At 35.7% G+C, this 12,987-nt stretch overlaps 1 protein-coding gene across 11 annotated transcripts in view; it reads left to right on the top strand.

Moving 5' to 3' along the window:
- Rfx (regulatory transcription factor Rfx) overlaps positions 1 to 12,987 on the top strand; it is a 232,568-nt gene that overhangs the window by 179,774 nt on the left and 39,807 nt on the right. For all 11 annotated transcript variants that reach the window (XM_083112718.1, XM_083112714.1, XM_083112713.1 and 8 more), the window contains one exon: positions 2,244 to 2,361. In XM_083112718.1, coding sequence (XP_082968844.1) covers positions 2,244 to 2,361 — 118 coding nt within the window. The remainder of the gene's footprint in view (positions 1 to 2,243; positions 2,362 to 12,987) is intronic.

Below are 12,987 nucleotides of genomic sequence, written 5' to 3'. Positions count from 1 at the left end.
AGATTTAGGAGTCTCATAGGAAGGGGGTATTGCCCCCTCTATCCTCCTCCATGGCTAAACGTGTAAATGCTTCATTATAGTGAATCCATAAATCATTTTTATGAGCAAAATGATTCAGCCTTATATGTTCATCTTTTTTCTTCCAATTTCTATAAGCCTGTAACACAGAAATTTAATCTCTGTTAATGTACTTTTGAACTCACAACAGTGTATGTACATTTATAAATTGTATTCCAGTCTTTTTGATTTTATATATATATATATCGCAATCCTTTCTCTTCTTTTATTCAGAACAATTTTGTTAGTAGTTTGGAAACAGGTTCATCTCACCTCAAATAATTATTTTTGAGAACTCGGGGATACAAAGCAGAATTCCAGAAAAATTTCTGGAACAACCCTAAGCTCGAATTTTATGAAGAACTTATTATGTTGTCTTGTAGGCGATAGTACATTCAAGCATGGATGTCGGCAGGATTTTCCCCCAAGGAGAGACAAGAATGACATTATTTTTATCCCGTCAGAAGCTTGAATTTTAAATTCTGGCCTCCTTGCTATGAACCTGTAGCAGTCCTGTTTGTACTATTCTGTGCACTTTAATAAATAATAATAATAATAATAATAGTTTATTTTAAAGTACTGAGAACAGTTAAAAATAAAACCTTCTGCAGCACTATTTCACAAAGAGTAATATCAAAGGATTAACTCATAATGGTTTTTACAATAAATCTCATCTTATACCTAAAGATAATATTTTAAGGGAAGTTATAGTTAAAATCATCGATTAAATTTTTTATAAATTCACCACAATTTTTCAAATTTACTGATAATAATGATTTTTTCTATTTTTTTTCTATTTTGGAATTATAAAGTTTTTTGCATTTTCATATTCACTATCACTATAATGCAATGTATTATAATTGAAATGAGATTACTTTTTTAAAAATTAGATTTCACTTTATAGCAGGGGCATTGATATCATCTGCCCCTCCTTTGGGATGCTTCTGCATTAACTGCTTGACTTTAATCTAGGACTGACTGAATGCTACTTAGAACCAATTCTCATTCCAATACTTGTACCAATTCCCACTGATATCAAATACTGATGCATCAAAATTGTAATAATTAAAAATTGCTTAAGATATTGATTAATATTAGTGTGTAAGTATTCCAATCCAATTATATCTATCAATATACCAAGAGTTTTGCTTTGAAATATTTAAGACTACATGAGAATATTAAATTGCAGGCTATCAATCATAAAATCCAGTTTTTGACACAAAACTGGTTCAAAATAAAGAGAAATTTTGAATTTTGCACAATTTCAGGAAAATTACGCTGCGAAAGTGTCAATGGCATTTTTGCAGGTCACATGAAAGACAAAAAGCGAGAATAGTAGCAGCTGGTATCTGTATGTAAATTCCAACCGAAACTTTCTGGCACTAATATCGCTGACATTGACCAATGGCGATATGTTGGCATCGATATCGATTCAGCTCTAATCATAACCCTGTCTGGTTTCAAATTCCGGGTAGGGCATGGATGTTTCATTGTCAGTGTGTGTGTGTGTGTGTGTGTGTGTGTGTGTGTGTTAGAGTACTGCATTGAACCACTTTCGCTCGCTTAAACTCGATCAAATCTCCCACGCTCTAGTGTGATTCGCTCAAATATATAGAATATCAAATATCATTTCAATGTGACAATAATCGTACAAATATGTGTAAAATTAGTGTTGGTAGTTTCAGCCCATAATAATCTATTCATTTTCATATATTGCTATGTATTGGTAAGATACACTAAATTACATTTTAACATGCAGACGATGACTATGTTCACTTGAGTTTCAATTTCACTGCATTTTTCACTTCACGAAGCATATTTGAAGGTCCACTACAACAGACTACTGGGCTTCGAGCGTATACCGATCGTTTGCCGGTTTGAGCATTATTCGCTCGAGCGAAGAAACGGTCAATTCTATAAGCCATCTAGCATCATCCGTGTAAACTATTAGATAAATGAGCAGCTAGTGCTAGTGCAGCACACTAGTGTGTGTGTGTGTGTCACACGTGCACTCACGATGTTTTATCTAATCACCATTCATCATCATCATTGTTTAACCTAAGGATGTTAAAACGCAACATCAAGTAAGTAAAAGAGGAAATGTTTATACAGTTGTATGTCAAACATTATTTAAATCCTTGTAATGTATGTATTTGTGTGACTAAAGTCCATTTTGTTTTGCTCAGTTTCAGAGGCAGAAGCCGTGGGGTCGGATGCCGTTTCCCAAGGAGTTCACTCTACGTACGTTCAATATGTAGAGGGCTCCGCTGATCCTGCTATATATGCAGCTACTAATGGACAGATGTAACTATTAACCTCTTGCACTTTAACATTAGTTGTAGACATTATATAGTTACTAACAAAAAAAAGGGGGGTATATGCTTTTAAATAAAGCTAGTGGTACATGTGCATGTGTTTCTGAAAATGAATTGTAATGGCAGTATAATACACTAGGATTGATTAATAAAAAATGATTTATCATTATTAAATAATACTAGAGTAAAGATGATACCAGGTCTCCCTGATGGCATAGTGGTAACGTCATCACCTTGTAATCAAGGGGCCTCAGGTTCGATCCAGGCAGAGGCACATAGTGGTTCGTATCCCATTCTAAACTGTAGGTCCAGTCCTGATTAGCCTCTCTGTATTTAAAGTGGACTTAAAACAACAAAACAAACAAAGCGGATACATTATCAGCTAATATCAGTGGTATTGAGAAGATATAACATAAAATTGTATTTGCTCAACTCTATTTAAACATACATAGGTTGTTTGTTAATGCATTATACGTGGGTTTCACATTGTGTCAGTGTGCTGCTGCCATGTTTGCGAACCATTTTCTGCTCTTTGCATGTATGAACACCAGCTGTCTGGTAGATGCCACTGTGTCATTGCATGCGTATATTACATTAGATTTACTTACACACAATAAACAAACAAGTTTGACGGATTTGCACATTTGCAGATATATTTTAGTGTTGTGTGATCAAAAATTGAAACTTTCTACAGAAATGAACTGCATGCAACTGAGGATATCGGTTTGCCCACAAGAAGTTGCGCTAAATTTTTATTATGTGCAACATACAGAACTGGATGGGGACAGTATAATAGGCATACGTGTGTTGAATGATAGACAGATCCATATAAACTAGGAGAAAACGAATTAAGAGAGAATACAAGAATTTAAATGTCACACATTTATAATTATTTTGCACTAATTGAAACAATGCTTTTCTTTGTTATGGCTACATGGACAATCTGCAAACATTTTAATTTATAATTATTTTGTTCATTAAACTTTGTTTACAAGAAAAAGCAAGTTTGCAACCACTGCTTGCCAGTGATGTAATGATATTCGTCTTTACGATTAAGAGGTTTTAAATGCCCCTCTTCTTTCTGGAGTAAGTATTACAACACCATACTGACACCGTTTTCCACAGGTGAGAAAGTAATACTAATAAAAACAAACAGTTGCTAATGCTGAAAATATAAAGATATCAATATGTATGAAAGATCAACCATTTGTGAATATACTGCAATATTATTCTCCATCTCTTATGGTAAAGGTTTGTGCCACCATGGCATACTGACTTATGATGACTGCACATTTTTCGAAAAAGAAAAAGACTGTTGCTAGCTATGACAAAACATTGTAATGTGATTCAGCAACACTCTGTACAGAGAAATATATGGTAATTGCACTTATACAATAGGGATAGGTTACTGCAGCACTATAATCTGGCAGAATGGTTTTCTCGCAAGGCAGAAAAGCTGGAATTACGTTTGGAATCATGGTTGTCAATCTGCAGTGCACGTGAAACTGTCTATAATGTATCCAGAAGCATGACCTCATTGCTATTCTTAGCAGCAATAATATACTTGTAAACAAATTAGTTGGTGTAGGTATACTATTTTGTAATAATCAACTACCTTACTTAATAAACATTCCACACAGAGACATAATTTATCCTCACTATAGTGTAGTATTGCTTGTACAGGGTATATGCATGCATTAATACATCTATTTTGATACTTCATATATTTTCAATTTTCGTATTACGTTCAATTCCCATATTTTCAATTAATAAAATTATCACAACTAAAATATACTATAGAGTGGAGCTAAGCTGATTCCACTCTGAACCAATACTCAAACAGATGCTGCATTCTTTTGATTCCCACCAACACTGGTACACAGAGATGAGCTAGCCCCCTCCAAAATGTTCATAAAAATCAAAATTTTCAAATAAAAACAAAACTCTGGAAAAACCAGAGTGATAAATGCAAACCTACCTTAAACCTACCAATTGCCATTTTTAAAATTTTTGAGAGTAGAAATATCTAAATGTATGAAATAGTTTATTTTATATTCCACCCTACAGCCATGCATAGGGAGACAAATTTATGGTAAATAAAAACGTTAGATCAGCGGTATATACGAGCGGTGGAAAAAAAAAATGGCACACACTTTTTCATTTTGAGATGAAACAACATACAAAAGAGCTATAAATTGATAAACTACTTCATTTTTATATACTGTACACATACACAAGTACTTAGCTGTCCAAACAAAAAGAAAACATCAACACAAAATCACTTCATTTCTAAATTGCATATCTCAAGTGATTTTTTTATTTAGAGGATATCCTTGCTGTCCAACAAATAAAATAATCACCACTGCACATACACAAACACATGTTGAAAATCACATGGTGATAAACAAAATTCATTCATGACTGAACACAAATGACACCATTGTTTCCCTTGATGTGCGGGAACAGACTAATATTATCGCTGCTGCAGCTAGCAAGTTCAATGAAACTGGAAGTTGAGTAGACATTCGGGGGAAGAAAGGAATGCAGCTTGACAGGAAGCGAAGTTTTCGAACAGAGATTATGTGCATGGGAAATCCCAATTTGCAGCATCTTCCTGACGTGATCGAAGATAGAACATTCTTCAGCTGCAAGTGGTAGAAAACTTTGGCAAGCATTTTGTTACAAATCGACAGTTTGCGCGCACAACCTTGATTGCCGGTTTTTGCATGTTTTCTACTTAATTTGATGATATTTCACGGTTATTTCACGAAAAAGCGTTCATTTCGTGGAAAAGTTTCACGCATCGCGAAAATTCAATGTCCCTAGCCATGCACTATCCACCTTTAGAATTCCAGTCCCTCCCAAAAAAAAAATCCTGCGTACGCCAGTGCCCACCAGTTCTAATACTTCAAAATTGTATTAATTAAAAGTTGTTCAAAAAAGTTGTTAATAATAATGTGTAAGTATTCCACTTCAATTATATTTCAATTTACCACAGTTTAGTTCTAAATAATCTAGAATTACATCATAGTATTAAAATATTTGTTACATAATCCAGTTTTTCACGTAATACTGGTGCAAAGTAAACGGAAACTTAGAATTTTGCACGATTTCTAACATAATGAACTGACTAAGCATGATGTAATGCGAGAAGCCTGTATGCTTTGGCATTGTAAAGTGATTGCTAAGGTGTGACACTTATTACAGTGACAGCAGCTAGAAAACAAAGATAATGTGCATTGTACATCAGAGTATAGACTAGATTGTTCAGAATACCTGGATATTTTAATCAATCCTCAGGTATAAGGGGTTAGTGAAAAAATAACATAAGGAAATCGAGTAGTTTTTCAAGAAACACATCAACAATTTACTACAAGACACCGATATAGTCTTTATACCATAGGTGTAACTTGGCGGGGGCAAGGGGGTCCACTTGCCCCCCAAAATTTTCAGGTTTAATAAAAAATTAGAAGTTATGGCACCTGAGGAACAAAGTAATAAAAAGTAATATTTGTGATTTCACAAACATTAGTTATTTAGCAAATAATCCTGGATGCAGTTTTTATTAGATGGAAACTTTTTGAATCTCTTCCCCCAAACTTAAGCCCCAGGTTTGATTCTACCCCCTCAAAATTAGGCCCAGTTTGATTCTGCCCTTTTCAAAATTAGGCCCAATTTGGTTCTGCCTCTCTCAAAATTAGGCCCAGTTTGATTCTGCCTCTCCCAAAAATAGGCCCAGTTTGATTCTGCCTCTCCCAAAAATAGGCCCAGTTTGATTCTGACCCTCTGAAAATTAGGCCCAGTTTGATTCTGCCTCTCAAAATTAGGCTGTTTGATTCTGCCTCTCTCAAAATTAGGCTGTTTGATTCTGCCTCTCTCAAAATTAGGCCCAGTTTGATTCTGCCCCTCTGAAAATTAGGCCTAATTTGATTCTGCCCCTCAAAATTAGGCCCAGTTTGATTCTGCCCCTCTCAAAATTAGGCCCAGTTTGATTCTGCCTCTCTCAAAATTAGGCCCAGTTTGATTCTGCCTCTCAAAATTAGGTCCAGTTTGATTCTGCCCCTCTCAAAATTAGGCCCAGTTTGATTCTGCCCCTCTCAAAATTAGGCCTAGTTTGATTCTGCCCCTCTCAAAATTAGGCTGTTTGATTCTCCCCCTCTCAAAATTAGGCCCAGTTTGATTCCGCCCCTCTCAAAATTTGGTCGTTTTATTCTGCCCTTCTCAAAATTAGGCCCATTTTTTCCCCTCTCAAAATTAGGCCCAGTTTGATTCTGCCTCTCACAATTAGGCCCAGTTTGATTCTGCCTCTCAAAATTAGACCCAGTTGGATTTTGCCCCTCTCAAAATTAGTATAAGAGTCATTCCATATGAAATCAACACAGCCCACAACCTGACCATCTCTGATTTTCATGAAATTTGAGGAGTTGAAACTATGCATTGAACTTAGTAACTATGAAAATTTTGAGTCTCGTGCCTCTTGTAATTGTTAAATTATTCAAGGTCAATGTTTGCATAAATCCCCTCTTTGGGCCACTTATCTATACTAAATGTGCTGTAACTCCACCCCTATTTTGCCTAGGAAGCTCAAATAAAGCTCATTGTACAGGGAATTGAACAAGCCTACCTTTGGATAAAAATATAATTTTGTCACGTGACCTTAATCTTTGACCTTGAATATCTCAAAACATGTCATCATCAAAAATCGTGAAAAAGATATATTTGGTCCCCCATACCATACTCTAAAACATATCAAAAAATCATTCTGTGACTGCAATGGGATCAGAAGATAAAAAATAATATGTGTAACTATGTGACTGATAAAAGCCTCATTAGATGCACTATGACGAGTCAAAAGCCCTTTAACACCCCCTACAAAATGTAAAGGAGTTATCCTGGTCATGAAAGAAATAGGTTAGGCACAGGGAGATCCCTAGCTGTGTGTGTCAAGCGCAGGTTCAGCATATTGTTGACCGCTATTTTGAATTCATTTCAAAAATTTCAAAGGAAATGGGGTGATGTGATATATCAAATCAGGCTAGAATTTCACGAGAAACGAAGCGGCAAAGGTTTCTCCAACGTATCTTTAGCCAGCAAAAGTTATATGCATATCCAGTGCTCGAAAAATTTTCTTCAGAGCTAGTCGCCAGGTCTGAAAATCAGGCGCCAGGAAACCACCTACTAGTAATTGTGGATACTATAAGAAGCTGAGCCAGCCCCTGTGGCGGAGTGGTTAGCACATTGGGTTACGACGCCAGGGGTCCCGGTTTCAAATCCCGGACTGTTCTTGGATGTTTGTATGTGTCCATTCATCATTTTCATCATATCATCACCATCTTTGCAAATTAGCCAAACATGGCACAAAAAGCAAAGTAAAATAAAGCAAATCAATCAGTCTATAAGCTGAGCATCACCGTATTCAAAACTTCGCTAAATTATGTGAGAAAGCTGGGAATGAGGGGGGGGGGGGGTTCGGGGACAAAGAGTAAGAAATTGTTACTGATTCTATAGAATGTTTACAATGTTGATAAAAAAATAATTTGCTAACTTACGGTGTACTGCAATTTGAACTTAGAATCTTGAAAGTTGTGTACACTAAAACTTAAAAAACGGCAATATTACAGCAAAAGATCACAGTTGCCAAGCTGAAATTTTTAGTCGCCATGGCGACCTGGCGAACGGGATTTTTCGAGCCCTGCGCATATTTCACTTATGATATATGCACATCATAATGTTATCAATGTTTCTGTGAGCACACTCGTTGACATCTCTCACACTCACATAGAACATTTGGCAATGTAGCAGATGCAACATAATCGAAAGCAGCAACTATGCCTTCTCTCAGATGGTCAATATCATGGACTTTTAATGCATGCACCATTCTCTTCAAATGTTTCTGAAGGTAAAAGTCCTCCTAAGATGTAAGATCTGGGAAATGTGCAGGCCTTTTAATAGATCCACGTCTGCCATGAAGAAATTGCCACAATATCCACATAGTATGGTCACACTCTGTCCTGTTTCAAAACTCTGGAAAAGGGCCATATCCCGTAAGTAAGAATGAAAAATCTGTTCACTTAACAAATCGAAGAAGCCCTCCCCATTTAAGGTTCCATTGTTGAATATGGACCAACCATTCCCGTTCTCCATACACTATACCACATAATTAGCATACCAGCAACAACCATTCAGCTGGGATCTGTCTACTATAGATTATCAAATCACAGGTATTGCGTATTCTTTGTATTAACTTCACCATAAACATACAAATTAGCCTCACCACTGAAGAATTTTTCACATAATTGTTTGAGATACTTTTCCCAATATTCTTCACTATTCAACTATTTGGTGAATGTCACTGATTAAAATCATATGCAATGGTGCACATACTTCTTTCTCTCCCAAGATGTCAGTGTGATCTCGACGAGTTCCTAACATGTTAGGAGCATTCTTAATACTTTGTTTTTAACAACCTCGAAATGGAGAAAATGGTTACAAGCATGCAGTAATACCTTCTTGCTGGTTAAAGATATGTTGGAAAAACCTTCGCTGCTTCATTTCTCGTGAAATTCTAGCCTGATTTGATATATCACATCACCCCCTTTCCTTTGAAATTTTTCAGTTGAATTCAATATGGCAGTCAACAATATGCTGGACCTGCGCTTGACACACACAGCTAGGGATCTCCCTGTGCCTAACCAATTTCTTTCATAACCAGGATAACTCCTTTACATTTTGTAGGGGGTGTTAAGGGACTTTTGACTCATCATAGTGCATCTAATGAGGCTTTTATCAGTCACATAGTTATACATATTATTTTTTATCTTCTGATCCCATTGCAGTCCCAGAATGATTTTTTGATATGTTTTAGAGTATGGTATGAGGGACCAAATATATCTTTTTCACGATTTTTGATGATGACATGTTTTGAGATATTCAAGGTCAAAGGTCAAGGTCACGTGACAAAATTATATTTTTATCCAAAGGGTAGGCTTGTTATATATCACTGGAAAGCTTGTTCAATTTCCTGTACAATAAGCTTTATTTGAGCTTCCTAGGCAAAATAGGGGCGGAGTTACAACACATTTAGTATAGCTAAGCGGGCTCAAAGAGGGGAATTTATGCGAACTTTGACCTTGAATAATTGAACACTTACGAGACAAATTAAACTAAAAATTTTCATAGTTACTAAGTTCCATTCATAGTTTCAACTCCCCAAATTTCATTAAAATCGGAGATGGTCAGGTTGGAAATTGCACATAGCTGTGTTGATTTGGCATGGAATGACTCATACGCTAATTATAATTATTATATGCTAAAACTGCCAATGTTCCGAAGGCTTCAATTTTTCATGCATTCCTTCAAAAAATAACCAATTTGTTTACATTATTTCCTAATTAACCCTTCATCTGTAAATAATTAGTAAAATATCTATAAATTCACCAGAATTTAATCCTTACACTGATGTGTGATACACCCCACTATTTCGCTTGCTAACTGCTGTCATTGTAACAAAAGTTACCCCTTTCCGATACATTTTCAATGCAAAAGGATAGGAGCAAGCATTTTGTAAGTTTCGTTGGAAATTATACATCCAGGATAGCTGCTGCTAGTGATGTCACCGCTTAACCAGTCCTTTATGTTCCACCAAAGAGTCATGCAGCATTTTTGTCGATCATTCAAAAGACCAATATGTTGGAAAATCATTGGCCAGTATTCTTAAATAATTTCCAACAGATACTTCTCAATACCAACACATCAGCATCTATATCAGCTTAGCCCTACTCTAGGCATATATGAAGCATTATTTATGCTCAAATTATGTTTTTGGTGTGTAATAAGATATGAAGCTATTGAGAAATGTGTAATGTAGAGTAGTCAAGTCAATTTTGGTATTCTGTAGTGTGAGTCCCTGTTTCTTCTTTCTCTTAAATTTTAAAATTAATTAGTGTTAAGCACTCCTTTATATATTTAAGAATTGTTAAATATTTGTATATGCAGGTGTCAAATTGCAATGCCCGTCAAAATGTCAAGCTTATAATGATAGGAAATCACAGGCTTTACTCAGATTGTGTTGAAGATTTTTATAATTAAATAGAATTCGTATCATCAGACAATAGAAGTATATCAATGTGCCTGTTTTTCTGTAAAGTTGACGATCATTTGACCAATCTTATATTTTTATAAGTACCGTAACAAACCTTAAAGTTCGTGGGATCTTATGAATACCTAAACTCTTAACCAATTGTAATTTGGTGTGAAATTATACTACTTTGTTATTTTACATGTGTAATTCATACACCCTGAATTTGTGAAGTAAATGTGTAAATATTCAGTCCTTTTTCTAAGGCAAACCCCATTGCGTTCATCTGGTTACAGCCATTAATTTGGGAGGTGAATGAACCATTCACAACTATATTGGATCAGTAGAATATCAGTTAACAGAATTGGTTAATTTTGTATCAGTACTTATTTACAAGATGTCCCTGTACAACAGGGCTTCCCCGATGGCGCAGTGGTAGCATCGTTGCCTTGTAAGCAAGGGGTCCCAGGTTCGATTCCCGGTGGAGGCACATAGTGGTTTGAATTCCACTTTAAACTGTAGGTCCAGTCCCAATTAGCCTTACTGTGCATAAAGTGGACTTAAAACACCAAATCAATCAATCTCTGCACAACACTGACAACTTTCACATAACTACCAACAAATATGATGGAACAAGAAATCAGCATTGTTTGAATGATTTTAAATAAAGAGAAACATTCATATGGTGGCCATGGTACTTGCATGTGGGGGAAACCATTCCACGTGCATCTGTTTCTATATTTTCCATTCTTAGCTGAACAAGATGAAGTTCCATGGCAAGTACTTCTTTCCAGCACAACTACCACGTTCTGAATCAAAACACCTAAGTCTTCATGCATAAACCCTAATTAGAAACGACAAATTACAATAAATCATCGGTGTTCTAAAGTTAGCATTCAACAAAGCCTAGCAAAGCCACAAAAAATCCTTTTCACCTTAGCATCCAGATAAGACATAAGGTTGGAAGCAGAGTTGCCAAATTTAGTTCTTCCTCAATGTTACAAAATTTTCAAGTGAACATTGAAGTGTCATAAAATAACTGTAAAAGTAATGTTTGATAACCTTACTTCTGTTGCAAAAATGTAACTGTTACAACTTACTTTTTAAAGTAGCTAGTTGAAAGTAAAATTGCTCAAAGGAAGTAGTTCTTACTTGTAGCTGCATTACAAGAAACTAGTTACATCATAACACTGATATTGATTGCCTCATGCCCTTCCTGCACATGCTCTGAATGATTGTCAGTGTTGCATGGTGACACTCTTGGGGTGTGTAATGTATGTTTTGTTCTCATCACTGAAATTTGGAGAGGGGAGAGATCAATAAGAGTAGATAAAGAAACGTGAAGTGCACAATTTTTGACTCTATGAAGTTAATTCTTTTTCGTTGCTATCTTAACATTTATTAGCCATTCTGAGCCCATTTAAGGCTGCACTGCTTTAATCTGTGACCGCAAAGTCACTTTCAACAATTCCTTTTCTTTCGAAAAACCTAGCCGGCCCCGTGGTGGAGTGGTTAGCACATCGCGCTACAACGCCAGAGGTCCCGGGTTCAAATCCTGGCCTGGGCATGGATGTTTGTGAGTGTCTATTCATCATATCATCACTCATCACCATCTTCGGAAATTAGCCAAAAGTGGCACAAAAAGCGAAGTAAAATAAACCAAATCAAATCAAATCTTTCGAAATACCACTATGATTTCCATATTCTGAACAACTACATCTTTTTATGATTACTTCTGGAGCTTTCAGATGAATCATCATTTAGTTTTGGGGGCTTCTTGGTGGCGTTGTGGTAACAATGTCACCTTGTAATCAAAGGGTTACAGGTTCAGTACACGGTGGAATCACATAGTGGTTCGGATCCCACTTTAAAATCTATGTCCAGTCCTGATAAGCCTTTCTGTGCATAAAGTAGGCTTAGAAACAAATTCTTCATGTAACTTGCTTGTGCTAACCCAAATATCTAAGGGACAGAAGGAATTCTGAACGAGTATAATGTGGAATATCATAGTGGTTTTTCAAAGGAAATGAATTGTCGAAAATGACTTTTCTGGTCCAGCGAAGTTTTAACATTACATTGGCTTATCAGGAAAGGTATGCATATTTCGTTTTTGATGAAAACACGAAATGTGAAATAACACATTGTAATGTTAATTTTTTAATGTTTCTGAAAGGTGTGAGGTGCATTTGCATACCCTGCTTTGTCACAAAATAATGTAAAATGAACTGCAAAATGCGAAGTAGACTCTTAAACACGAAATTTAGAGTTTATTTAACGACACTTTCTGGAAGTCACAATTACCCTGTGAGTTATGCAATTGATGGAAAATTGATTAATTCTGCTGTAAATATTTGAGACTACAGGAATGAACTTAATAGTCTGGTAACGACATAAATGTTAGTAGGGATATGTTTATTTTGTGTAGTAAGTGTAGTTTTTAAATCAAATTTGGGATTATATTCACAAAATGTCTTTTTTATATACCGCTTTTTCACTACTATAAAACAAAATGTTATTTTATTTACTCCTTTTGAACGC

This window comes from Lepisma saccharinum, chromosome 26, assembly GCF_977018435.1.
Source record: "Lepisma saccharinum chromosome 26, izLepSacc3.1, whole genome shotgun sequence".
In the NCBI taxonomy this organism is placed as follows: domain Eukaryota; kingdom Metazoa; phylum Arthropoda; class Insecta; order Zygentoma; family Lepismatidae; genus Lepisma; species Lepisma saccharinum.
This window is presented reverse-complemented; position numbering and strand designations above follow the sequence as displayed.